Source organism: Mus caroli, chromosome 1, assembly GCF_900094665.2.
Source record: "Mus caroli chromosome 1, CAROLI_EIJ_v1.1, whole genome shotgun sequence".
NCBI classification, from domain to species: Eukaryota; Metazoa; Chordata; class Mammalia; order Rodentia; family Muridae; genus Mus; species Mus caroli.
Window position 1 is genome coordinate 68330416 of NC_034570.1, and position 27928 is coordinate 68358343.

Genomic DNA, 27928 nt, shown 5'->3' on the forward strand with positions numbered 1-27928 from the left:
GAAGAAGAAGAAGAAGAAGAAGAAGAAGAAGAAGAAGAAGAAGAAGAAGAAGAAGAAGAAGAAGAAGAAGAAGAAGAAGAAGATTACTATTCCCACAATGAGGGAGCTCAACATTATCTACCTTCCCTGAACAACCATGCCGGAAGCCACTCAAATCCAAATCCTTTTTAAATGAGGTGGCTAAGTGGACAGATTTATTAATGAAGTTGTAGATAGACAGATAAGTCTAAGTTCTTTCTGCAGTGTAGTTTTCAGTTTAGACTCTAGTAATGTGGAGACACCACGCAGAATGGAAAAGAAGCAGTGTCTCTGTCAGTTGGGAGTAGGATAGACAGGGAGGTGTTTGAACAGAGAGAGACCCATCAGTTACTGGGCCACTGGGCCACTGGGCAGTTTGGGCTGGCCTAGCCTGGGCTTACTGTGCATTACTCCATCAGTCCCTTCTCTGGGGCTGAGAGAGGGTTAGAGCTAGTATTGGGCAGAGCTCAAGCTCAATATAAGGGAACCTCTGCTGTACAGTTCTGCTGAGAAAGGACACTTGATCCCTGAACTATTTAAGTGGGGATAAAGGCAACTTAACCCCCATCGTGTGTATGCGTGTGTGTGTGTGTGTGTGTGTGTAGAGATCTGTTTAAAACAACAACAACAACAACAGCAAACCCCCAGGCTTCCATATCTTTCTGCAAATACCTCCTTGAACACACCATCTTCAGTGTTGAGAGTTTACCTTAAGACCTAAATTCCTCTTGCTGCTATTTAAGACCATTGCATCTCAGGACATGCCTGGGCAGCCTGTACTTGTGGAGTAAATGGGGACAGTGGGGCGGATATGTGAGGAAGCAAAACTGAAAACTAGGCCACCCTGACCTTTCACACTCCTTTGCCAACATTTTCCTCCACATATTATATCCCACTGCCTCCCGTGCGCCTCCCTGCCTCCGTCTGTCTTTCTCTGCTCTCCGCAGAAGGGGTTTGGATGGTCTCGGATTAACCTCCCTACCTCTGCCCACACATCCCTTCCAGCCTGAGCTCTCAGCTATGTTCAAATAGGAGCCATCTGATTCAGGCGGTTCCCCCAGGTGTGAATTCCTGGCTGACAACCTATGGAAACCAAGTGGCAGCTCTCTCCTCAGGTGGAATGAAAGTGGGCAGGGGAGAGAGGCTGCTGACAGTGTGCAGAACTTTCCCTCGGGTCTTTACTCACCAAACCAAACATCCCCCCCCCTTCCATTCCCCTTTTGGTTATGTCACCCCAGCACACAGGGCTTGGCTTGGTGCCATCTCTCTCTGGGAAAGCCAGCTACCCTGGAGCGAGAGCAGGGTCAGCACCACCTATTTGCCAACAGTACTGAGGAACTAAGATCCCAGCTTCTTCTTCCAGCTGTCTAGCCCAGGGAAACAGGGGTCGCAGGAGAGAAGAGCCCACCTCAGCCGGCTAAGCTAAATTTTCTCAGTTTACAGAAATGGTTGAACTAAGAGGGGCGTGGCTTCTTTGAGGGGCTGTGTTCCCTAGACATTCTAATACCTCCCTGCTCTTTTGTCCCTCAGATGGCCACTGCTTTGTACTGTGGCTGTCCAGGTTGCAGCCCACCAAGGCCAAATCCTTCCTTGATACTGTCTACTTTCTTTTAGAATATTCTCTTTTATGAAATGTGCTTCCCGCGCCCCCCCCCCCAGCTTTCTTGATCTTCTGCTAATTTCTTCCTTGTCTCCCTTTCGGGCTAGGCTTGTTGAATTTTAACCTTGGCCTCCCTCGCACCAGCTGCCTTCACCTTGAGTGATGTTCCTGTAAGAGTTTATTAATTAAGATGGGCGGAGAAGGATAAGACTGGATTCTAGTCCTAATGCAATTTTCAGGCTAGACCTTAGTAAAGGGGACACAGACATGGCATGGAAAGAGGACCAGAGGGACGCCATCAGTCTCAGTTGGGAGTAGGGAAAGACTCCTGCAGCATGGGCCGAGTGGGGCCCCGACTACCTCTTCTTCACCCCACCCGCACCCTACATCTTTTGTGTTTGGGGAGGTACACTTCTGACCTGAAGTTCTGCTTCCCAGGGCCGTGGGCAGCCCCCTGGTCATGGATCCTACCAGCATCTGCAGGAAGGCCAGGCGGCTGGCAGGAAGGCAGGCCGAGCTGTGCCAGGCGGAGCCGGAAGTAGTGGCAGAGCTTGCCCGAGGCGCAAGACTGGGGGTTCGAGAATGTCAGTTCCAGTTCCGTTTCCGACGCTGGAACTGCTCCAGTCACAGCAAGGCCTTTGGGCGCGTCCTGCAGCAGGGTTAGTGTGGGAGAGGCCCCAGAGGGAGGGGCTTTCTCCTTGCTAGGGAAGCAGTTTGGGGGAGGCTGTTTGAACTCCATCTCCTGATTTGCCCCTAGGCACCCTACCCACTTTGCCCCTCCACACCTGCCTGGAGTCTGTCTCCCAGGTGGTCCAGCACAGACCTGGGAGAGGGCGATCCCAGTTCCCACCTATGGTACTGGGCAGTCACTGGCTTCCACTCCCTTCTCCCTCCGCAGACATCCGAGAGACAGCTTTCGTGTTTGCAATCACCGCAGCCGGTGCCAGCCACGCGGTCACTCAAGCCTGTTCCATGGGAGAGCTCCTACAGTGTGGTTGTCAGGCACCCCGCGGGCGGGCACCGCCTAGACCCTCCGGCCTTCTGGGCACTCCTGGACCTCCAGGACCAACTGGCTCTCCAGATGCTAGCGCAGCCTGGGAGTGGGGAGGCTGCGGAGACGATGTGGACTTCGGGGATGAGAAGTCAAGACTCTTTATGGACGCGCAGCACAAGCGGGGCCGTGGAGATATCCGTGCATTGGTGCAACTGCACAACAACGAGGCGGGCAGGCTGGTGCGTATGGGCAGAAGAAGCAGGCGCCATGCATGCGTGTGGAAGTGTGGATGTGCAAGAGAGTGTGAGCGTGGTAAGTGTGAGCACAAGTAAAGATGTGAATGTCAGAGTGTGTCGATGTGTGTCGGGGTGAGCAAGACAGGGGCAATTTGGGAAGGCTGGGACGGGCACACAGATATATGTGGCATGTGAGATGTCAAGTGAGGGATTGGGAGCTTGACCTGGAGCTGAGAGGAACAGTGAGCAGAGTGGCCAAAGGACATTTCTAGAATGGTGCTGAGGGCCAATAGAGACCCAAGGTGGGGTGGGCATCCCATGACAGTGGGGTAACCCTTGGGGCTGGTAGAGAGGTGGATGTCAGGACAGAAGCAGTGTACTGAGACAGGGCCTAGGGATGGAATTAAGAATAGATGCTATGGAATGGTTTGGAGTCTGGTGGTAGAGGTACTAGAGAAAGTGGAGGTTAGAGCCGGCTCTAGGAGAACTGACTTGGAAAGGACCTGAAGGACCAGGAGTCCGGTGAGAAGTCAGTAGTAACGAGGATAGCCCGGGTCCAGCCTGGGCTAAGCAAGTCCAGCAAGCAAAGAAGATTATTAGATTCTGTTCTCCATAGTGCAGTCAAGTGGACTCTCCTATACCCCACATCTCGGTTCTAGAGTAGTTAAGGAATAGCACTCCACACATTCTGTGTCCTTTAGGGTTCAACCTAAGAATCAGGCAAACGGGGAGGAGGGGGCCGGGGAGAGGAATGTCCGGACAGGCCCACATACCTGTACAGAGGATTGGGGAGGGGTGACAGAGACAGACGCCCGGGGGTGGGGGTTCGGGGGTGGGGGCTGGCTGTGTCTGCTCAGCTCTGGCTGGGGCCGCCAGGGGCTGGAATGAGGAGACCGGGTTGGCAGGAGGGTTAGGCCGCGACAGCTGCCACTTCGCACTCCAGGGAGAATGGAGAATCTCACCACTGCGTCCATTCTATTCCCTCCCGCTCCCTGGCTTCGAACCCTGCGATCTCTGCTCTATCTACTGTTCCCACTTCCCTCTCTCACTCCTCCATCCTTGTAATTTTTCCTCCTTTCTGAGTGTTTTTTTTTTTAATTTCCTCTTTCTAAACTTGTATTTGCCTGTCCTCCCTCCTTCCTTCTCTCATTCTTTCCTTCCTTCTTCGCTTGCTTGCTGGACCCCCTTCCCTCCCCGGCTTCCTCTGCTTTCTGTCTGTTCCCCGCCGCTCTCTGCCCCGCCCATCGCCCCGCCCTTCTGCTCCTGCAGGCGGTGCGGAGCCACACGCGCACCGAGTGTAAGTGCCACGGGCTTTCGGGTTCCTGCGCTCTGCGCACCTGCTGGCAGAAGCTGCCTCCGTTCCGCGAGGTGGGCGCACGGCTGCTGGAGCGCTTCCACGGCGCCTCGCGCGTCATGGGCACCAACGACGGCAAAGCTCTGCTGCCTGCGGTCCGCACACTCAAGCCTCCCGGACGAGCGGATCTCCTCTACGCAGCCGATTCACCCGACTTCTGCTCCCCAAACCGGCGCACCGGTTCGCCGGGCACGCGCGGACGCGCCTGCAACAGCAGTGCCCCGGACCTCAGCGGCTGCGACCTGTTGTGCTGCGGTCGCGGGCACCGCCAGGAGAGCGTACAGCTCGAGGAGAACTGTCTGTGCCGCTTCCACTGGTGCTGCGTGGTGCAATGCCACCGCTGCCGGGTGCGCAAGGAACTCAGCCTGTGCCTCTGACCCGTCGCCTGCCTCGGAACTGCTGGCAGCCACCTCTAGGCCATCTGCAGGACTATTAGATTCCAGCAGGGGGCGCTGTCTGAGTCCAGCAGCTCCCTAGGAAAAGTACCTATCCAGGCCTTGGGAAATTACAGGGGCCAGCCAGGAACTTGGGGTTTACACCAGCCCACGAAAGCCCCGGGGGAACATACCCCTCCAGCATTCCCCAGAAAGGCCCTCTGCTAGTTTCTGCAGGAGGTCCCTCCCCTTGGCCTCCCAGATGGAAATAAAAAAGCCAGACTCTGCTCTCTGGAAATAGTATTCCTCAGAATTACTGGGATGGATGGGTGAGTTTAGTATCAATAAAGACATTTCAATCCACAGTTTGAGAGGAGGTAGTCCTAGAGGGCCAGGATATGGAAGAAAGTTGGTCCTGGTAGAGTTAGCATTTCAGTCTATCATTCCACCTGTTACCAAGGCATGGCGGAGTGAGGGAGGAGTTATGGAAAGGCAGAGAAGAGGGTGAGGGAGGGCTCCTGGAAACCTTCAGCACACCTTCTTTCTTGGCTCTTGAGAACTTGTGGTCCCATGTTAAAGGAACACAAAGAGCCCAGAAGCTTCTAGTAGTGTGCTTAGTTGTCAGGCGTTTGTGTGAACTTTTATGGCATTAGGTCTTTCTGTGACTCCTGATGAAATCAACAGTCATGAGATTAAAAGCTCGTCATAAACTGTAAAATACAACGAAACTACTTGTGAGGAACCCCTGCTTTTGTTACCATCAAAACTAACCACCCATCAGTTCTGTTTCTGAGAGGGAGACAGGAAGATCGCTGGGGCTGATTGGCTAGCCAGCCTAGCCAATTTAGTGATATCCCAGGAGTGAAAGACTGTCTCAAAAGGGGGAGAGGGCTTCCATATGACTCAATAGATAAAGGTGGTACTGCCTCTAAACCCTGTGGTCTGAATTTGATCCCCCAAACCCAACACAATAGAGGGAGAAAACAGACTCTTGATATATATATACATATACATATACATATACATATACATATACATATACATATACATATACATATACATATACATAGGGTACACAGTCCAACTGTGGAATATTCCTCCAGTGCAAATGTTGCATTTGGGGGATGACTCTTCCCCTCCAGCTAAGCAGGAAAAGATACGAGCTTTTGGTTCAGATAATTGGGTTTGAAGCTGGGGCAGTAGAGGATGAGGACAGTGTGGCTTGTTTCTCTACCTGTGGGATTCCGATCTATTTCCATTAGAAACATTGCTCGTAGCTATAGCAACAACCTCAAAGTAACTACTCAGTATTATCTTTTGGACAGCTACGCATCAGAACTCATCTCGGTGGTTCTGTCCATAGGGAATAGTATGTGCAGAGTGGCTGGGTCATTCTGCTAGAAGATGTGCAGGCCTAGGGTGTTCTTAAGGTTTTGTTCCCATGCCTAAGGACTCAGCGCTTCTCCAAAATCTCTTCTCCCTGCGGCTCTGTTGGGCTTTCTCCCAGCATGGTGGCCTGAAGGCAGAAAGGACTTCAAGAAAAGAGAGTATATCAAGCCTCAACCCTCGGGCAGGTTTTTTTTTTTTTTTTCCTTCTGAGAGTCCAGCCATGGAAGTTACATAGTATCACTGTCACTATCTCTTGGCTGGAACAGGTTACAGAGTCAGGCAAAATTTACAGAGGGGAAGTAGGCTGCCTAGCAGTGGGAGGAGTGGCAAAGGATTTGCAGCCATCTTGACCCACCCCACACCTTTGGAGAAATGTTTGGAGGATTTATTTTTCTTGAGATATGAAAAACACTTAGCATGACATTTGACACATAAATTATGCCAATTTTATGTTTCACGAAGATCGGTTACTGTGAGAGGGGATAGAGAGCTGTTGTACTGGGTAGCTCAGACTGCAAATGAAGATGTTTAGCTTTCAGACTGGCTAAAGGGAAGTACAGAATTTAGTCTGAATTTAGCCACAGCTGAGTTGAATACACAGACTTAAGTGATATCATCATCTCTCTCTGATAATGATAGATGTCTCTCCTCCACCCCCTCTGACCATCTTCTTGTTCCTTAGTCCTTACCCCCCTATGTCTGTGACTGACATTTCAGGTCACTGTTTGTCTACCATCCTCTTCTCTCCCCTCGTACATTTCCTCTATGTGACAGCTTTGTGTCTATATGCTTAGGACTGATTTTTTTTTTTTTAAAGAAAGGAGGGGTGTTATGGGGCTGGAGAAATTGCTCAATGGTTAAGGGCACTGTTGCTCTTCTAGAGGACCCAGGTTCAACTCCCAGTATCCATGTGGTGACTCACAGCCTTTCTTAACTCCAGCTCCAGAGGATCCAGCATCATGTTTTGGCTCTGCAGGCACCAAACATACACACGGTGCTCAGGCATACATTCAGGCAAAGCAAGCATGCACATAAAAAAGATAAATGTACTTTTTAAAGCCTCCTCAATTGTAGTCCCAAGAAAGATATGGATGAATTCAGTCTGCTCATTTGTTCATCCCTGAACCAGTAATCCTGCCCAGGAAGACATGCTGCTATGACAGATTGGCAGACTCCTAACACCACAGAGAATGGGGATACAGCGTTCATCAAATAGAATCGAGGGAGGGAACCTCAGGACAGACAAGTGGCGGCTTCTAGTGTATTCATCTACTCTGATGGTGCCCCTCTAACCACTGGATCATCTATTTGGGCTGGGCCCCCACGCATCATGGTAGACATGGGCTGTCAGGCTGGGGAGATGGAAGAGGCTTTTTTTGTGGTTTCCTTCCTGTCTCTCCTGGCTCTCTTCCATCAAATGCCTGAGCTTCAGGGTACCCTCAATAAAGAATTTGAACTCAGAGCCTCCTAACTGAAGCAGACTCTAACATTTCAAGAGAGAGATTAGAAAAGGCAGCTCTGGGGGTGGGGTGGAGTTTATAGTCACAAGTCTGTATTCCCCAGTGCTGGGGTGCTGCTCTCCCTCTCCTCTCCTCCATTCCTTCCCTTTCCTTCCCCTTCCTTCCCTGTCCCCAGTGCAGACCCTAAGCCTAGATAGAGCTGGCTGTGCAAGTCACCCAGGAGCTAACAACAGTGCCTGACCAGCCCAGCTCGTTTATCAATCTTGTGTACTTCTCAAATAGACCACCAGAGGGCGTTCAGGGTCCAACTTCTCTGATTGCAGAGAGCTGCAGGATGTCTGGGGAATTCAAGAGCAGGAAGCCCCAGTGGTAGGACTAAGGGGAAGCCTAGAGACCCACGGACAGCTTGTGTCAAGCAGATAGGGTTCAAGCTGTCTGAGACCTCTAGGCTGTCCAGACATAGGACTGGGATTCCATTTTACCATGGCCTGATCCTGGAAGGGTGTTCTGAGGCGAAATGATGTTGAATCCTTTATGAAGCCAGAAAAGCAGAAACCAGGGCAAATGATAAAAACCGACATCACTCCAGGCAGTTCAAAAGGAAGGTAAAATGTAGTTTTGCTTTGTTTTGTTTTTTAAGCCTTGAGCAAGTCAGCTAAGCAGCAAACCCATTTGCCTCATTCGGTGATAGTACACTGCTGGCTACAGTCTTGACAGGAGGCGTGTTAGAGAGAGGGTTTCTCTGTGTGGCCCTGGATGTCCTGGAACTAGTTCTGTAGTCCTCAAACTCAGAGATCCGCCTGCCTCTGCTTCCCTGGTACAGTGATTAAAGGTGTGTGCCATCATGCCTGCTCGACATCGGCCTTTAAATTGCTAGTCACACAGTAGCGATCCACCTTTTGCTACCAAGTCTGGGTACTCCCTAACTTGAGGTGTGATAATCCTGAACAGGAGGCATGGTTGGAAGTCAGGAGCCTGTTCCTCCTTAAGCATGGAGATGGCTCGGTGCCCCTGCACTGCTGTCTAAGAATGAAGAGACAGCATCAGGGCCCACTGGCTTCCCCTTCTCTAGCTTCCCAGATGCTCAGCCCCAGGCACAGGCAAGGTCCCCTGCTGGCTGAGGGGTGGGGGACATGTGGAACTTGAGCAAAGGGGGAAGAAGACAGAGGCACCCCAGATGTGTGTGTGTGTGTGTGTGTGTGTGTGTGTGTTTGCATCAGGAAAAGGCAGGACACAGGCAGATGGGTTAGGAGGCTGAGTGGAGCACCTAGGATGAGTCTGAAGCCACGTGCTCCCAGCTCATCTCCCTTTACCTTTGATAGCCACGCCTTAGGGATCTGGGAACACGGAAGCAGTGAGCTATTTCTCCTTACCTTGCTGAGGCAGGGACACCAGAGAGGAGGGTCCCTTGTCCATCTAGAGCATCTCCCCTCTTTTCTTCACCAAGACCAACTTCTTTTCCAGCTGAGCATCAAGACAGAGCAGGACTGGACTGGGCTAGGCTGGAGCTGTGAGGGTCCCACCTGTTCTCACCCTGTGCCTCCCCCAGCCCTCCCTTCCAGGAGACCTCCCCCAGAGCTGCCACAGCTGGAACCATTCTCCAGCTGCCTTTCATCCTGCTAGCTTCCCACCCCCACCCCCAGTGGCCCCTGTAATTGTGGTCTCTGGCAGGCTGCTGCGGGGGCTGGGGCTGGGGCTGGGCTGAGGGCCAGGGCCCAGGGCAGGTCTGAGGTAGAGACTGCAGGCTGCTGATGCCGGTAGAGGCCAGGCTATGCTATGGGTCATTCAGGTTAGGGTCCCAGATACTTGTCTTTAGGTTTCATCTACACATAGGCCAAAATTGGCCCCTTACACATTTGGACATTGCTAGGTCTCATGCTCTTGGGCCAGACCCAGGATGGGTGTATAGGCTATAGGCACCAATATTTACCTTCTAGAGCTTTCAAAGGTGGGGGGAATCTTTCTTTCTCCCCTGCACTTGTGTGTTTCACGAATGGTGTGGATCCTACAGGTCCCATAGCAGAGACCCTTCCTCTCCTTCCCCAGAAGGAGGCCAAAAGGAGAAACAAACAGATGCTCTGTCAGGTCATCAGCAAAGGTAGTGTCCCCTAAACATTTGGGAGATGGATGGGAATGCCAAGCCCTGATCCAGTGCCTTGGACTCTAGAGTCGGTCTCCCCACAACAGCTACCCCAGCAGGTACATCTGCTGCTTCGAGGGGAGACAACACTAAGGTGAGCAAGCACTGGATGTGGGCAGGGATGTCTGTACCTCAAGTATGGTTTCCTTGCCTAGGTTGGGAGGGGGTCTATTTCCAATCTATTCTGGGCCTTGGTTTCCCCAAGAGACAGACAATCAGAATTTGGTTTGCCAGCCTGCAGATGCTGTGTATCCCAGGCTTGTGCCTCCCTCCTGTGTGACCCCACTGTAGTGTCAAGTGGTCCCTGTTCCCGCAGGCACCACCACGATGGGGAGAGTTAGGAGGACAGAGGGTGGCTAGGGTCAAACAAGGCTCTGCTGACACAGGCTGCTTCCTGCCCCTGGCTGTTTTCCTGCTATCCAGCTAGACTGCTCCCTCATTGTCCCACCCCAACCCCCAGCAGCCCCAAGCTCTTAATTCCTGACAGCTGCCTTTAATGGCTGCCGGCAGAGATGGGGGGGAAGGAGGGAGAGTGTGTCATCAGCCTGCAGCCCTTCAGGCCACCCCCACCACCTGACAATCTGGGGGCAAGAAAAGCACCTCCCCTCCAATTCTCCAAGGAGGGTCAATTCCTGGAACGGGCTCCTTTTGTCTTGGAGCCCATAGGCTATGGCAATTCTGTTCTTAAGCCAAAAGGGGCTCTCTTCAGATAGAGGGGGCTGTGGGACATGAGGTCCATGGGTTTGTATAATAGTAGACCTGTGCCCATTTCACAGAGGATAATGCCTAGGACACAGCAGGAGTCAGACTCAATGTCAGGACCCAGATTAGAACCAGAACCAGAAGACAGAGCCTCTGATTCTCAGACCCTTTCTCTGGTCCCAGACACACTCTCTACATTGAGCAGGGGTCTAGAGTTCAACCAGGAGTGTGAGAGAAGAAAAGAAGGGACCCTAGAGGACCAATCAGACAGCCCATGTAAGACTGTAAGTACCAGATCAGGTCATGTCTCAAAGCACCCCTGGGCAATAGCAAGCTGCTTTCAGTGTAGGGGACACCGCTGGTGTGGAGAGGGTCAGGATAACTAATTCAGGTTAGCTCTCTGGCTAATTTGCTGTTAGACTTTATGTAAGCCATGAGCCTCTCTAGGCCTCTGTGTTTTCTTGGGAAGTAAAAGGGGGGCAGTGAATAAAATGTTCTGACTTCAAACTTCTGTACTAGAATGTTCTCTAATCCCTGCTCCCAGCTAGAGCCACCCTCAAGGCACCTAGGTCACAAAAGTCATTTACTAGCGACCTGATCCTTTTGCTTTTGGTAGCCCACTGAGGTGGGCTCCATTACTTATTTCATGAAGGGACAGAAGCTGCCTCTCAAAGCACCTGTGGAAGGTCACCTTGCAAAGCAGGGAGGAAGCCGGAGGCTGCCAAATCCCCTTCTGGGACCTCCACACACACCTGTCTGTCTCTCAAGGCAAGCTGGGGGAAGTCCCTCCTGAAGCAAAGAAGGCAAAACGGAGGGGCTGGCCTCTCCCCTCCAGTCCCGCAGGTGTGTGCTGGGGTGGGTTGGGATACTCCCCTGCAGCTGTGTCTCAGCTTCAGTGAAGCACACACAACTCGGGTTAACACACAGACCAGCGCCTGACATCTCACAGTACATGGTGCCAATAGCCAAGATGCCAGTACCTCTCCTTCCTTCACCCTCTGCATGCGTTCCCCTCCCCCTTCCCAACACACACGGCGCGCCAGCCCAAAGCGGACTCAGTGGCCTCGGGGACGGGAGCATGCCACCCCCTGTGGTGACGTCACTTGGGGTAGAACCCTTAGACACTACATGGGGGGGTACAGAACTCCCCGAGCCAGGACAGTCACTCACTCTTCAGGCGGTGGGGCCGGGCCAGACAGTACCGCCCCCACCGCGCCCGCCTCGCACACCCTCGGAAGCGCAGGCTCGCAGCGCGGCGCTGGGGTGGGGGGTTGCGCCCCAGAACTTCGGCCTCCAGTCCCCAGCCCGCTGCACCTTCTTACCCTCTAGAGGCCCCCCTTACTCTTTAGAGGCACCAGGAGTTGTCGCAAGGGGCCCTTGGGAAATTCCCTGGACCCCTGTGCCAGGAGGTGCCCGGTTCGCCCGCTCCCCATCCACCCCCCCCGAGGGCGGTGCCCGGGGGCGCTGCCCCATGGAGCGGGGAGGCGGGCGCCGTCTGCTGCGGGAGCTGTGACCTGAGTAGGAGCTGTGTGTCGCAGCCGCCCCACCCCTGCCGATCATGCGCCGGCGACCCTGGTTCGCCAGTCCCACTGGGCTGTGAGCCCCCCACTCCTGGCCTGTCACGGCCCGCGCGCCATGGGCAGCGCCCACCCTCGCCCCTGGCTGCGGCTCCCACCAGGGCCCCAGCCGCGGCCTGAGTTCTGGGCGCTCCTGTTCTTCCTACTGCTGCTGGCTGCCGCTGTGCCCAGGTGAGCTCTCACCTCATGCTCCGCCCTCTTGGAGAGCTAGGACCCCCCAGGCCCGCTCCGGTGCTCTTTCTGGGGAAGGGACCCTGGAATGAACGGGAGAAAGAGTCACAGAAAAGTGCTGGTGTCCAATCAAAGATAGTGAGCTACCTCCAAGGAAGAGGTTGGACTGGTGACAGGATATGGGCAATCCAGGGAGATAGGGAAGTGCCCAGGTGAGTTATAGCAGCTAGGTCGGGAGGTGGGTATTGGGGGAATAAGTGCCGGTTAAGATTTCTTCCCCCCTTAGGGCAATGCACCCCTATTCCAAGAATAAGTTGAAACTGCCTCATTCCACCTTGCAGACAACCCCGGATGGGAGCAAGAACAGAGGGGTTGGAGGGGGTTTCCGCATCTCAGGTGGGGTCAAGTGAGAGACTGCCTCTAAAAGGCCTGTGTGTGTGTGTGTGTGTGTGTGTGTGTGTGTGTGTGTGTGTGGTATAAGCTGGGCTAGGTAACCAGCAGTTTGAATAAATACACGTGCCTATGAGAGCCTATGGGCCAAGGTAGGTTAGAGCGAGCATGTGTGTGAATGTGCCTGAGTGTGTGTGTGTATTTATAACTGTCTGAGGAAGTGTGTAGTGGTAAGTGCTCTGGGTCTCTGCTCCCACCATTATGTTTGCAGGAGTATGTCTGAAGAAATGCCAGTTGCTGAAACATAGCTTTGGAGCAGGCTCCTGGGCGCCCTTTGAGGCATCTGTGTCTGGGGTTGAACTTCTAAAACACTGAGTACATACATTTACCTCCGTGGGTGTGCAGCTGGGTGGGTTGTATTGGAATGGATGGGGAGAGGCATAGATTCTTGGCCCAACTGTAAGAACCAGGGTTGGGGGAAGAGTGATTACGGCCTGTGGGACAGAATGTGTGTTATTAACAGGCCCTCACAGTCTCCCACAAAATGCTTATCCACCCCACCCCATATGCCTGCAGGTCAGCACCCAACGACATCCTGGGCCTCCGCCTACCCCCAGAGCCTGTGCTCAACGCCAACACAGTGTGCCTGACATTGCCCGGCCTGAGCCGGCGGCAGATGGAGGTGTGTGTGCGTCACCCTGACGTGGCCGCCTCTGCTATCCAGGGCATCCAGATCGCCATCCATGAGTGCCAGCATCAGTTCCGGGACCAGCGCTGGAACTGCTCCAGCCTGGAGACTCGGAACAAAGTCCCCTACGAGAGCCCCATCTTCAGCCGAGGTAGCTTCCCCCACCCCCATTCCAAACTTGCTAGCTATCCCTCATGAACTCTCAGGACAGTATCTCGAAGACCCCTGTATCTGCCAGCCATGTTGCTTTCTGGTCTCAGAAAAGTATCCCGAGTGGGGTCAGAATCATCAGCCAGAAGCACCTCTAAGTGAGGGTGACAGGTTCCATGCCTGAGAACTAGATTGTTAGGACCCAGAAAATAACCCTCTCCTCTTCCTCAATTTATCTTTTACTTAGAAAGCAACCTTAACGTTGGAGAGCCTGGGGGTGGGGGGGAGTGTAGAGAATGGGTGTGTGTGTGAGACCTTCCTGTCACTGTCACGTGACGTGGCAAGTAGGAAAGCCTCCTCCTGCCAGTCTGGGGGCAAGAAAGGCAGGCGAATGGCCTGGACTCTGGCAGAGGCAGAGTCGTTCTCTCTGGCAGAGGCAGAGTTCTCACCGTCCCCCAAGCCCCTTCTGAATCAGATACTGGGTGTGTGCCTGCCTTCCCGGCAGGCCTAACAGCCTCACCAGGCCCTGTTTTCCTCCAGTGCTCAGAGGCGCTTTGTCCTCTCTCCCCAACCTGATGACCCAGGCCCTCCTCGATAGTCCCTAGAATGGCCAAGCTGTGTGTGGCAGGTAGTTTTGTCGTTTGCCTCAACTCCGACTCACCTAGCTGAGGCCTTGAGGCAGGTCTGGGAGGAGGAGAGGGGCAAGATGGATATCAGTTTCTTCTATCAGCTGCTCATCAGGACAGCGTGGGGACTTGGTAGCCCAGGCTCCTTAGGGTCAGAGAGATTCTAGTTGGTAGAGGAGGAGGGGCATAGCCTTAGCTTCTCGGGCTCCTGCGGGGAGCCAGGCTTTAATGTACCCAAACTTCAGAAAGAACATAATCAGGTTTTCTTCCCCTTTCAGTAAGACCCGTGCTTGAACCCTTAGGGCCCCCAAGTCAGGGGCCACCTCAGCTCCCCCCCCCCCAGCTCAATCCCAGGCCGCTGCCCCGCCCCTGCGCGCTCCCTCCTGCCTCCCCCGCGCGCCTCGGGCGCTGTTTCTACCCGGCCCAGCCCAGCCCGACGCGTGTGGCGGCATGCAGCCGCGAACTAATCCCCGCGGGCCGCAGCAGACTGCTCCGTGCCGCTCTCTGAGAGCACCCCCTCCCTTCTTGCCCCCGCGCTAGCATCCCTCCCGCCCCGCACAGTGATATCACCCCCTCTTGTCAGCTGGGGGGGGATACCGAAAGTGATCCCCTGTCCTCAGGGGATCAACTCCCTCTGCAGGACATCACCCACCCCCACCACCCACCCCTTACCACCCGCGCTGCTCTGCTTCCTGACACCCAGTGGCAGACAGGCCTCAGCATCTTCCAGGCTCCGGCTGGACCAGGCCAGTGCTCACCGCCTCCAAACCACCCTCTGCCACCCTTGGGTTGCTAGGTCACCTATGCTCTCCACAGATGCATTTCTTCTTGGGTTTCTGCTTCAGTTTCTGCACACTGAGGGGCTCCAGCAGGCCATTTGCCACAGCCAGAGAGCTGAGCCAGGGCTAACTCTTCAGTCCTCTCCTTGGCCTCAGTGTCCCCCCCAGACCCCCCCACGAATCCTGCTGATCTCTCTAGCATGAATCCAGGCATCCTGATGGGGTCCCCAATCAGGCCGCTGCTACCTGGTGAAGGACCTGGGGTCTTTGAAGGTTAGGGGCAAGCTTGAAGCGGTGGAGCCGCGCGCGGGTTTGGCACAGGGCCAGGTGCTATGAGTTCACCTGCAGTTTAATAAGCGGGAGGTGAGCTGGGGGGGGGGGCGGGGGGGAGAGAGGTTAGGGGTGGAGGGGGAGACTTGCCAGGGCTAGCCAGGGCGGGGTGGCACCCAGTACTGAGAGGGAGGCGGGACTGAGGCTCCTGGACTCAGCCAGCCAGCGGGACTGGGTTCCTTCCCTAGGCCTAGGAACCCTGCCCTACCTCAGTGGCTTCTGCTCTCCCACTCCATCCGTTGCAACACCTCATTTCTACTTCTCCTTCCTCAGTGGGGAAGGCTCTGGGCTTTTGGAAAGACAATTGCTATTCTCCCAACCCCATTTTCCTTAAGCTACCACTGAGCCTGTCTTCATCTCTAGCTAGGTCCATCCTCCACCTGGCTCATTTCCTAGTTCATTTTGGTCCTCTTCTCCAGGATCAACTTAATTTGAATCCTACCAGCCATCTCTTGGTGGAGACTAGCCCCCTGGCTACCTGGTTCCTTCCTTTATCTCATCCAGATCATTGTGGAGCCTATTGACCTGGCTCTACACACACACACACACACACACACACACACACACACACACCAGTATACTACTATCAGGGGCTGACCCCTCTGATCCAGGCTGAGAAGGAGGTTATTTTTAAAAATCCATTCTGCCATTATTAATTTCAGGGACTGCTGAGGGTGAGTGGGGGTTCTTCAGTCTTTTCTATGACACTGATGTTACACTCCAACACTATCCTCCTGAAAACTTCCCAAAGATAGGTTGAACTGGACAGATGGGTCTGAGGAAGAAAGGAGGGTAAAGGGTACTGAAGGGGACAAACCCAGGAATATAACCAGGCCAGAGGGGGGTGCTGTGGACCAGAGGGATCTGTGGGGGACAGGCACAGGCAGGAGTCTCCAAGAGGCTTGACAGAGTCAGGGAGAAAAAGTTGTGAGAGGGCCCTAAAATGATGCTAGCCTCTTTGCCCATCCCCCGAAGCCAACAATGAGCTGGTGTCAAGGGCACTGATACCCTCAGCATCTTGTACTATGAACCCAGACCAGACAGGGATGAACAGAGAACTCCCTCCACCCGTCCCTCAGGAGGCTGGACAAGGAGATTTGAGGAAGGAGGTCCAGGGGGGGATGGGCTTAAGTCCTGGTTTGGCAGGAATGAGAGATCTGAGAGACAAGATGGAGGGGGAGAGTGTATTCCATTCACAAAGCTTGTCCAGGGAGCTGCCACTGTTAGGTGCTGCTGGCCCTAAGACCCAGCCACATTGGAATGGGTGGAAAGAAGGGGTCTGTGGTCCTGCAGCAAGCCAGGCTCCCTGCCCAGGAAAACAGCTAAGGAGCTAAGGAGCCACCTACAATGTCCTGCTCTTTCTTCCCATTGTTTTAGAGACTTGATTGTAGTCTGGTTTGAGACAGGGGTTTTAAGAGCAGGCATCCAGGGGTTGGGGATTTAGACTGGGAAACTGAGGCACAGATAATCCTATTTCAGTCTATCATCTGAAGCCTTTGTAGTCTGATGGTGTCTCAATAAATTAGCAAACTGTATTAAGCATGAAGTAAGTTTGTTGGGCATTTTACTAAGACATGGTATCCATGTTTCGGGGTCCTTAAATGGTCCTCACTTTCTAGGTCCTATTACTATCTTTATAAATGAAGTGAAGAAAGGTTGGGTGATTTGTCACTAGTCATACAGGTTATAAATGAGCAGGAGAGCCAGGACTCCATGCAGTGCACCTGTCTTTAAAGCTTCTGCCAATCCACTCCTATCCTGCCTTCCAAACTACAAGGCCAATAGGAATGTCACCATGTTTCTAGAGGTGACCTGGAGCAATGCATATGTGCTCCAAATACTCCAAGAAGTGAAGCCCACATACCTAGGTTTGTGTGAACAAACACTGTATCTTGGCTAAGTGTTTCCCACATACACACAACTCTCTGTTTCTCTGTCTCTCTGTCTCTCTGTCTCTCTCCTGTCCTCTCTCTTGCTCTCTCAAGCTTAGGAGCATGCATAGATTATTTGTAAGGAGTGAATGGCAACCAGACCTCTATTCTTTACCCCTCCTTCTTTGACTTGAATGGGCAGAGCTTAAGCTGCTCTGGCCAGTCCTGGTTCCCACTGGCCCCTAAGTCATCTTCCCTTCATCCTCCCGTCTTCCAAGCTTACTCCCCCGCCCCCTTCCTGGCTGCTGGCTGGCTGTGGCCTATAGTAGCAGCTGACTCCACTTAGATGCTGGCAGTCTCTGTCCCAGATCAAAGGCAGGGCGGCTAATTGTGCATCTTAACAAGCCCCCCCTCCTGCTCTGGGCAGCCCAGCTGGCCATGGCCCCACCCTTCTCCCCCTCCAGCTGGCCAGATGGCACTGTGCCTGCATCTGCCCCAGACAGTTGGGGCCAAGACCGAAACTGGGGCCCTGAATGGGAGCTGAGGCAGACCCAGTGGGCGGGTGGGGCTTCTCTGAGCATGGATGCTCAGAGCAGAGAGTGACCATGTATGCCTATGCAGCACCCGTGACAGCTGTCAGAAACATGGAGTGGTGTAGGGAAGGTATCTTGAGCTTCGTGGGGTATAGAGTTCTCCAAGGTTGTGAGTTATGCTTTTCCAGATTCTTCCATGCATGCCTGCCTTACCCAGGACAAAACCTTGAAGATGTAGTTGCCCCCAATTTAAACTTGATGCCAAGGATGTACAGAGTCATAGGAACTGGAAGTTGGGATATCTGGGTCTCTTCCTCAGCAGGAGAATTCTATTGGAGCCCATATCCCTCAGCAGAAAGTTGCTGGTCCAGGGTTGGAAGAACCAGGTGGGGTCTCAGCTCCATAACCCTTGTGACTTTGGGGTTTCCCAGTTTGTAGTGTGTGCGTGTGTGTGTGTGTGTGTGTGTGTGTGTGTGGCTGTCTTTGGAGGTCTGAGTATTGCCACGTGTCCTAAAGCAGACAGGCTGATGGCTGGCAGCAATAGGAGACATGCTTAGAGCGCTACAGATAAAAGGCAGGGATAAATGCAGGGTGCACGTCCTGGAGTTTTGGGTCTACCCTTTCGCCTTAGGCTCCACCAGCTCACAGCAGTTTCTGCTCCCCTGAAAGCCTGTGCCAAGTTCCAGCATCCTCTTTGAAGGCTACAGATCAATCTTTATCCCCTCCCAGCTGGTCCTAGCGAGGCTCCTGTTACCAGGAAGTCAGGAGCTAGAATGAGAAGATGAAGAGGGAGAAACTGCTTCATAGGCCCCCGCTAATCCAAATGTTTTGTTTTAGACATAGGTCGTGAGCTGCTAGCCTTTGCCTTTGATCGGGATGAAACAAAACGCAATGATGTAAAAAGAAAATGTGGCAGAATTGAATGAGATCAGACAGCAAGGCCAATTTCTCAATGACAAGCAGTGTTTGTGTAGACAATGTTCCAAGTGCTTTGCATTTAATAACTCTTTCAATCCCTGAAAAAACAATTGGCTAGATGATGATAACACTTGTTTGCAGAGAAGGAAACTGAGGCACAAGGAGATTAATTCTCTTGGCCAAGATCATAGATTTATTAACAGCTGGCCAATAGAAGAGCCAAGATCTGAAACCCTGGCAATATGAAAACAGAAATCAGTTCTTCAGTGCTAGCGAGCCTGTGGGATCATTATTATACTTTGTCTGGGCAAGAAGAGGAGATTTTGCTTTGTGATGCAGCTGGGTGAAGCTTAGAGTAGGAAGGGCTAGGAATTTGGTTCTATCCAGGCCCAGATAGATAACTCTCTAGAACCTGTAAGGCCTCTGAGAACATGCCCTCCTAGTCTTTGATGCTAGGGTGGAAGGATCCTGCCAATTCTTCTGAATCTCTGATATTCTTCAAGGTCATCACCCTCCTGCCACAGGGGTCCATGGCACAAGTAGATTCTTCCTTTTGTGTGTGTGTAGGGTTGGGGTGGGGTGGGGATGGGAGCTGTTCTTTCTGGCTTCCCTCATTGTCTGTCCTCTCCAGGGTCTAGAGACTTGTTTTGAGCTAGTCCTTTCTCAGTGGAGAATTAGCAAGAGGTCATCTGCAGGTCTGAGAGCTGGACCACCTATCTGAGTAGGCCTATCCTGGTATAGGTCCAGGGCCATCTCGGAGAAGGCTCGGGCTGGTGTACCCAAAAGGAAAGCAGTATAAACAGGCACTGAGCCAGGCTAGCACAGCCCAGGGCCCTTGAGTGTCTCAATCAAAGAGAGTTCTTTTGCCCTCTAAGCCTCTAATGAAAAGCAGACTCTCCCTTCCCACTCAGTTTGCAGCCCTACGACATGCCAGATGACTCTTAGGACACTGGGTTCACTTGCACCACCCTTCAGGTGTTTCCAGCAGACTAAGACAGGACATAGCCAGGATGGCTGGGGTAGGAGAGGGTACTCACTCCTGCCCTCAGCCATGTCCTGTCTGTCAACCAGGATAAAAACCATCAGGGAGGGAGGGTTCCAGGCTGCGTTTAAAGTGAGCATACAACAGCCCATTTTCTGGAGTAGGGTACATTAAGGGCAGATGATCTGGTCTTATCCCCCTGCCCATTGGTGTCTCCTGCAGTCTGGAATTTCATCACTTGTCATTCATTCTTTGGGTTAAACTTCACTCTCTTTCTCCAGGCTATTTTAAAATTGCAGATATCACCCTGGAAAGGTAATAGATTAAGTGCCTGATCTGAAAAAGAATGTGTTTGCTAGGCACTTTCTGCCCTGGAGAGATCTAGACATACAAATTCCAAACTTGCTGAAGAGGTGTTAATGAAAAAGGGAAGGGGGTGTAATTCCACGCCCCCTCCTCTGCCCAGCCACTTCCTGCCTGTGAGACTCAATCTCACAGCATGCTAGTAAGCCATCTGCTGGACGACTATATCCCTAGCCTACTGTAATGACCAAGTTTTTCTGGTGTCTCGCCACAGCTTTTCTTTTTCCTTAATGATTTATTCTCTTTATTTTATGTGCATTGTTATTTTGCTCGCATGTATGTCTGTGTGAGGGTGTCAGATATCGGGGGAACTAAAGTTCAGGTAGTTGCAAGCTGCACAGGTGTTAGCTACCATGTGGGTGTCAGGAATTGAACGCACGACTTTAGAAGAGCAGCCAGTGCTCTTAGCTCTTAGCCGCTGAGCCATCTCTCCAACCCCTTCCCACAGGTTTTCGAGAGAGTGCTTTCGCCTACGCCATAGCAGCTGCTGGGGTGGTGCACGCAGTGTCCAACGCGTGCGCTCTGGGTAAACTGAAGGCTTGCGGTTGCGACGCCTCCAGGCGTGGGGACGAAGAAGCCTTCCGTCGGAAGCTGCACCGCTTGCAGCTGGACGCACTGCAGCGCGGAAAGGGCTTGAGCCACGGGGTCCCTGAACACCCGGCCATACTCCCTGCTAGCCCAGGTCTGCAGGACTCCTGGGAGTGGGGTGGCTGCAGTCCGGATGTGGGCTTCGGAGAACGCTTCTCTAAGGACTTTCTGGACTCCCGAGAGCCTCACAGAGACATCCATGCTCGAATGAGACTCCACAACAACCGTGTGGGCCGGCAGGTGAGAGTCACGGCCACGCCCCCAACCCCCGCCGCGCTGCAGAAGTGGTGGTGGGGCTCGGCAACCAATTGGGTAGCTCCCCCTTCTAGGAATCACTCTATTTCCCCAGCCCAGAAACCTCACAGTGCTCTCCCAATTCAGCTTTCAAGAACGCTGTGGGGAGCTAAGCTGAACACTGCAGTGGGCCTGGGGAACGTGGTTGTAACAGCCTTTAGAGGGCATATCCCACCCCAGAACAACTTGCTTCTCTATTTTCTCTGATGATCAGCAGAGAAAGGAGTAGGCTGGCAATCAGGACCAGGGTTAATACAGCCTCCTTCTCTGTGAAGTCAGAACATTGAACAAGATCATCCATCATATACCCCAGCTCTCAGTTTCATGGCTAGGAGCCTGAGAGCACCTTAGGAGGGCATTCCCAAAGACTAAGGACCAATATTCTAGTTTCCTACCTTATTTTTTCCTTTTTCTGAACCACCCATACTACTTTAAAGTGCAAAAGAAACACCACTACTAGTGCATATATTCACAGACACATAAACACAGAGGAAGGAAAGAAATAGCTGGTTGAATTTATCAAACTTTTCTGTTTAGGCATTTGTCCTGAGCTCTCAGCCTACTTATGCGTACCTATGATGTCAACACGCCTGCCTAATAACCATGTGCTCAGATGTGGAAATGTTGGCACTGGGATGACTAAGAACCTCGCTTGAGGTGGGAAGGTGGCAGAGACGCAGGCTCCATCCCCAGCCAATGTGGCTGTATCTCAACACTTTCCTGGCTGTTGACACTCATTCCTCCTCTGATCCTCCCCGTCTGCCCGCTCAGTCCAGTTCTCAGTCCAGTTCCGGGCTTCCTCGCCTATGCTCTTTTCCCTTTGGCCTCTTAGTCCACTCCAGCTCATCTTTGTTCTCCGCAGCTGATTCAGCAATTCCCATCTTGACTTAGAGTGAGGAGGAATTGAAGCATGGGCTTCCCCTCCGGTCCTATCCAGCTCCCACCCAGTCATGTCCTGTGTATAGGACTCCTTTCCCAAGCTCCTGATACCAACCCCAGCCCAGACCAAAAGTGCCTCCTCCTTGTCCTTGTTAAACTGGTTAATTAATGGCTGCAGCCTGTGGGAAGCAGATGTTCTGGGGCTGTTGGTGTGTGTGTGTGTGTGGGGGGGAGTTGGAGTGGGGGGATGGAGTAGGGGGGGTTCTCACGTGGTGCTGACACCACAGGCCACACATACAGGCTGTACAGCTCCCTAAAACCCAACACAGTGAGTTCTCTCACTTATGACCTTCTTAACCAGGTTTGGAGGCCCCAGAGCCTTGCCTTCCTTAAGAACCTTGTTTTTCCATTTCTTTTGAAATGGGGGTGGGTGGATGGGGGTGGTTGGAGAACGTGGACAAATTCCAGTTGGGGAGGGGGTTCCTGGTGAGGGTAACACTAAGAGGTTCTATGGGAGGAGAACAAGTTGAATACTGGGTGAGTGGCAAGCAGGCTTCTCTTAGAGACCTTGAACTCATCTGCTCCCATAGGGGTGACAATTTGGCTGTCTAGGTTCTGTCTGCAATTGGGGAATCCTTGGCACCTGTTGTCACTCAGTATGAACAGAGTAAGCTCCAGTTGGTATAATAGGACCGGGGTGTCTCTTTACTTCCTGTCCTTTCCCCTTTTCAACTCCCTGCAAAGACCCGTTGGGCACAGCTGGGGATGGTGGTGGTGGTGGTGGGGCTTTCTCACTCACTGCCTGGAGGGAGGCCAAAGTCTTTGGGGTTGGGATGTAGGGGAGAAGGCACCTCCTTGCTCCAGGGAAAGGAGAGGGAGTTTCCCTGAAGATTTGGGATCTTCGGGGCTCAGGAAGCAAGAGCCCCCAGGCCCAAGGGCCCCCACGCAGTTAGTTGCTAGAAAGGCTTGCAAGGGAGAAAGGAGCCGGAAGGAGGGAATTCCCCCGGGGGCCTAGCCGGATAGGAAGTGGTAAAAGGGAGGGCTGCAGAAGAAGTTCTGAGCCCCAGCTTCAGACCTCGGTGTTTGCTTCTGTACAATGGGAGCCGGTTTCCAGCCACTGTTGCCGGAGGAGGGCTGGAACACGGGATGCCTTCCTCATTTCTCTCGGTGCCTCCCTCTGCAGGCGGTGATGGAGAACATGCGGCGTAAGTGCAAATGCCACGGCACCTCAGGCAGCTGCCAGCTCAAGACCTGCTGGCAGGTGACGCCTGAGTTCCGCACAGTAGGGGCGCTGCTGCGCAACCGATTCCACCGCGCCACGCTCATCCGGCCGCACAACCGCAACGGTGGCCAGCTGGAGCCCGGCCCCGCGGGAGCACCCTCGCCAGCACCGGGCACTCCAGGGCTGCGCCGCAGGGCCAGCCACTCCGACTTGGTCTACTTTGAGAAATCCCCCGACTTCTGTGAGCGCGAGCCGCGCCTGGACTCGGCAGGCACTGTGGGCCGCCTGTGCAATAAGAGCAGCACGGGTCCCGATGGCTGCGGCAGCATGTGCTGTGGCCGCGGCCACAACATTCTGCGCCAGACGCGCAGCGAGCGCTGCCACTGCCGGTTCCACTGGTGCTGCTTCGTGGTCTGCGAAGAATGCCGCATCACCGAGTGGGTCAGCGTCTGCAAGTGAGCAGGCCCAAGCTCCTCTGGGTCTCAAGAATGGTTGTCCTCTTGGTGCCTGGCTTCTGCAGCTAGCGATCTGAGCCAGGCAGCAAGCAGCAGCCTTGGCTCCTGAGAGAGGTGGTTGACTTTTACAGTCCCGAGGGTCTGCAATCACCAGACAGTCTAGATCTGATTGACATTCCTCCGCTCACCTCTGTAGGTTCCCCTCTTTCTGTTCCTAGCTCAGACAGCTGGGGGTGATAGTGGAGACTGTTCCACACCCTAGGTCAGGTCACCAAAGCAGCCCAGCCTGGCATGCCTGCCTCCTGTCATCTTTTCTTCCCTTCCCCAGGAGTGGTAGGCAATGCACTGAAGCTGATGGGCACCGGGGAAGAAAACTAAAAGGCAGAAATGGCCGTCATCGGGCTGAAGTGACTCTCCAAGGGCTCCAGACCTCTGCCACAGGCTTCTGCTCCTGTCTTTCACTTAACAGATATTTATTTTTGCGCTCTCTTTGAGACATTCTCTGGGGAAAAAGAAGCTCTGGAGTCTACAGGCTGATTAAGGGACATGGACAATAAACCAGTAAACACACAAACAAGGTTATTCCAGGCAATGTTATGGGTTATAGGGAAAATTAATCAGGATCCCTTGTATACATTGATTTGTGGGAAATAGAGAGCCCTTCCTGCTAAAACTGTCAGCCAGGAAGACTTCTGAATTGTGATAGACAAGCTGTGACCTGCAGGGTGAGAGAGAGCCATAGGGAGGTGGGGAAGGGCTTTCCAGACCCATAACTCTGAGGGGAGAGAGACCTATACCTGCTGAAGGATCAGTAGAGCAGCTTCTGTGTTTGGAGTATAAAAATCAAGGGCTGATCAGAGACCAGAGGATGGGGTAGCCATAAGAACTGTGTTTTATTAAAGAGGAATCTGCAGAGAATCTTAAGCAGACACCAGTTGTGCTCTGGTTCCCACACATGTGGGGGTCTGGCCAAAATGAAGAAAGGATGATAGTCAGAAAGAACGTAATGGGGACCACGACTAATACCTAGCTGAGGCCTGAGCTTGGATGACAGCAGTAGGGATGTCTAGAAGGACCCAGGGATCCAGAGTCCTCAGTGCCAGAATTCTAACCGCCCACTTTGTACCTGAGCCCTTTGCCACAAGCCAGGACGAGTGACTGTGCCCAGCAGCAATCGATGGCAGAGACAGGAGGCACTCTGAGGGAAGCAATCCTGGGCAAGACCCAGCTCAACCCAGTCAGTGCCTCAGGGAGCAGGTGGGGCCAGGAGGTGTGGCTGGGAATAGGGTGGTGGCAGACTCACCGTCTGGAGCTGGGCTCTGGAGTCTAGGCAGGAAAGCTAGGGGTTCATAGGAAGCCATCCTGAGCCCCCCATTCCCCCAGAACCTCGGCTGAAGATGTCAGTTAGCAGGTGAACCCCCCCCCCCCAATCTTAGGTTCTTATGTTTCTACCAGGACGCTGCTGAGCTAGAAATTGGGTCCATGCTCGCATTCCCGTGGTTCAAGCCTGATGACTTTCTAGAACAGAGCCCCTAGGATCTGATTTACACAGGTTTATCTACCTCATCCAGGCCTATTGCTCAGTTCCTTCACTTAATGGATGTCTCCATGTATCGTCTAGTGGCATCCATCTTGATAAACCAAGCTCAGATGAGTCTTGTTCCAAAGGCCAGTTTGCACAGAGACCCAACCCCCACCCAACGTTTCCTTGCTCCTATCCCTTGAGGGGGTGACTCTGAAACCATGCATCTCTGTTGGCTCTCCAGATGGAAGACTGGACCCACTAACTTGCTCTCAGCTCCCTGCTGAGTGACTGTGGCATTTTAGCAGCCCCTGGGCAAGCCCAAGGTGCAGGGCTCTCTCCAGTTCTGTCACCTAAGTAGAGACTTGGGTTTCTCTCCCCACCCCCACCCCCAAACAGTCCCACAGGCAGGTGGGTGAGAGTCTCGAGGGGAGGGAGGAGGGGTAGGCAGGAACAGACAGACACACCTGCCTCATTCCTTTCCTCTTGTTCATCCTGGAGAGAACTCTAGGGGCTGGGTTCCCCCTTCTTCCCTCCCATTCTAGGGAGGAAGAGGTATGCTGGGGGACTGGAGGGTAAAAGGAGAGCCCCGCCCCTAGCAGCACTCACTACTGCATTAGCTTTGACCTCCTCTGCCTTTCAGAGCTTGGGGAAGTGAGTTATAGGATGGAGTTTGGGAATAAGGAGGAAATTGCACACTGCAGAACATGCTACCCAGGGTGGAGTGGGGGCAGGGGACTAGACACTGAGCCTCATGGGACTCCAGTGGTCAGAATCAGTGGTCTGATATATGTTAGTGTGACCTGTAAAGTTGGGAAAGGGACAAAGTTATTGTTCCCCTAAGCCACCACCACACAACCTCCCTGATCTGGACCACAAGGCTGGGCCCCATAATAGCAGAGCGGTCTATGGGATGCCTTACAAGAAGGAAAAGGTGATGCAGGTGGGAGGGTGGGTGCTGTGCTTAGGCACACTGGCTGGAGCCTACAGCGGGAACAACGTACTGGTCGGAAACAACTGGCAATGGGATCCTGAAATTAATGCAAGTTTAGGGCGAAGGTGGGCTGGAAAGCTCGGAAGTCACCCGCCATGAAATTTGGAATGGGAACAGAAAGTGACCAGGGATCCTTCCAATGAAGAAAAGACCTCCCTGGTTCCTGTGCACTTTCGACCCGAGGGACATTAGATTATTTTTTTTTGAAGGCAGAACTGAGGTCTAATGTCGGGAAAGGAGGAGGTAGGAACTAACTAACAGCAAATGGGGCCGTGTACTGATGGACGCAGTGCTGGGGTTAGAGGTCAGGGAGAAACGGCTGGACTGGGATGAGGACCCAGGCATCTGGCTTTCCAGCCGCCAGGGGGCTTAAAGGGGCAGGGCATTCAATGATAGGCTTGCCAGCCGTAGAGTACCTGGGTGAGAAGCAAGGTCAAGGCCATCATTCCGGAGCTCCTATCTTTCTTTGAATTAATGCTCCCCCAGCTCGCCTCCGGTAGGGGGCCTTCCACCCTGGATAGTGGCCAGGCTCCAATCGCAGCCCCCCTCCTCCCTTCCCACCCCCCCTCTCATGTGGTTGCCGGCAGCTGCCTGCGGTCGCCCCATCCCTTGTGCTCAAGGCACGGGGACTTTCCAACAGGGGAAAAAATGACTTAATGAGAGTGGGAGCTGGGGGCGGGAGGGACAGGTCCCTGTAATCACAGCTCCACTGTGGGGCCTGCGTACCTCCCGGTCCTTCCCAGCTTCCTGCTGCCAGCGCCTGCCTTGGGTTCTGCTGGGGGAGGGGGACAGGCTGACGACAGGGAGATCCCTTTTCAGGTGCTAGGTTCTCTGGGGCCCTTAGGCTGCCTTTTCTTTCTGAAAAGGCTTGAGTTGCTTGAGGACAGAACCTGGGGCACCCCAGAATACCTCTCTGGATCCTGTTCAGCGCGAATTAGAAGAGTAAGGGGTACCGGAGAGAATCCTTTGCTGTTTCGAGACTGCGCACTTTGCAACGCCCCCGGTTGCCGTGGCAACCAGGGCAGCCGAGGTGTGTCCGCGGGCCTGGGAGATGTGTGTCCTCCCCCCCCCCCTCGCCTTTACACACCGCCCGCAGGGCCAGGCCCCGCTGCTGTGGTGCGCGGGGGTGGGGGTGTGCCGTTACCATGGCAAGGGTGAGCCAGAAGGGCACATTCTTCCCCAGGGTGGGAGCGCCCTGGGGACATGAGAAGGGGGGTGACGGGGGCGGCAGAAAGGGGAGCAGAGGATGGTCAGAACAAGGGAGGAGTCTCGGACAAGATGAACCAGGGTTTCTGAGGTTGGGGTGGGGAGTTTGGAATCTGTCCTCTCCCCTACTCCAGCTCTTCTTAGGTGTCCTCCTCCTGCTGTTGAACCCTTCTTGGGGTTCAAAGCCCCGAGGCCTCCGTTTCCAAGGAAGGAGCTTCCAATAATCAACCAAACCCCATTTGGCTATTCCTGGTCGGGCCTGTGGAGCTAAGAGGCCTGTCCTTCTCCACTCCCAGTAGCACTGAAGCCCAGACTTCTAGCCATTGCCCTGCAATTAAGCCCCCTGCTCGCCTCTGTGCCACCCGCCCAGCCTCTGTCTGGCCCAGTCCGCTGCCAATTACAGCTTTGCACAGCAGGGTTGTCTTGGAGACCCCGGGAAGCCTGGGGGTAGGGAACAGCAGGCACATCAAGAGGGTGAGATCCTGAGGGTGTCCTTGACCCCAGGGTCCTCATCTGAAACGTCAGGCTACAGCCGCGCGCGCACGTGTGCGTGTGCGTGTGTGCGCGTGTGCGCGTGTGTTGCAACGTCTGGGATTCAAGGCTGTGTGTACTCAAAAAGTTCAAGGCCCCTGCGGCCTATTCTCTTTTCCACCGCAGGCTGCCGCGTGGGTCTCTCCTGGCCCCACGCCCTGACCAATGGACCCAGCTTGGTTTTGCTGAGCCAACCACAGGGCAGCCGCCAGCATGTAACTGATGTTTTGTGGAAGACACAAAACGGCGCCCTCTTTGGGCATAAGGGTTCCCTCTTTCTGTCCAGCAAAGGAAAACAATCAGGGAGTCTGCATAGAATCCATTGGAGCGTTCTGCCACCACCCTGTCCCCTGCCGTTCTTTCTCTCTCTATCCCGCGGGCTAGTCTGCAGGGGCTCCAGTAAAGCTTCGCGCCTCCCGCAGTCCAGCTTCTCACATCTGGTTGGCAGCTGGGAACCGCCCACCATAAACTACTGAGGACATGGCGCCCTCTGTTGGTGAGGATTGGAGAAGCATCAGCTTTCGGGCCTGTGCTGTGCGCTTTTGCTCAGTGTCCAGGGTTTCTGCTCATGATGCATGGGTCTCGGGTTCCA

The 27928-nt window shown here is 53.7% G+C and overlaps 2 protein-coding genes across 2 annotated transcripts in view; both read left to right on the forward strand.

Annotated features, from left to right (window-relative positions):
• The window catches only part of Wnt6 (Wnt family member 6), a 14170-nt gene extending 9229 nt beyond the window's left edge, over nucleotides 1–4941 (forward strand). The window contains exons 2-4 of the mRNA XM_021169683.1: nucleotides 2057–2277; nucleotides 2517–2851; nucleotides 4118–4941. Coding sequence (XP_021025342.1) covers nucleotides 2057–2277; nucleotides 2517–2851; nucleotides 4118–4579 — 1018 coding nt within the window. The 3' untranslated portion in view covers nucleotides 4580–4941. The remainder of the gene's footprint in view (nucleotides 1–2056; nucleotides 2278–2516; nucleotides 2852–4117) is intronic.
• A 6316-nt stretch (nucleotides 4942–11257) lies between these two features.
• Wnt10a (Wnt family member 10A) lies at nucleotides 11258–23657 on the forward strand. Its single transcript, XM_021170611.1, has 4 exons — nucleotides 11258–12015; nucleotides 12982–13244; nucleotides 20094–20473; nucleotides 22590–23657. The coding sequence occupies exons 1-4, from the start codon at nucleotides 11903–11905 to the stop codon at nucleotides 23085–23087; spliced, it is 1254 nt and encodes a 417-aa protein (XP_021026270.1). The 5' UTR covers nucleotides 11258–11902; the 3' UTR covers nucleotides 23088–23657.
• The last annotated feature ends 4271 nt before the right edge of the window (nucleotides 23658–27928 follow it).

Bases quoted from the DNA above. Each gene is read 5' to 3' on its own strand.
- Wnt10a (XM_021170611.1), top strand. From the start codon at position 11,903: ATGGGCAGCGCCCACCCTCGCCCCTGGCTGCGGCTCCCACCAGGGCCC. The intron at 13,245-20,093 runs GTAGCTTCCCCC...CCCTTCCCACAG, and splicing joins GAGCCCCATCTTCAGCCGAG to GTTTTCGAGAGAGTGCTTTC. The intron at 20,474-22,589 runs GTGAGAGTCACG...CTCCCTCTGCAG, and splicing joins ACAACCGTGTGGGCCGGCAG to GCGGTGATGGAGAACATGCG.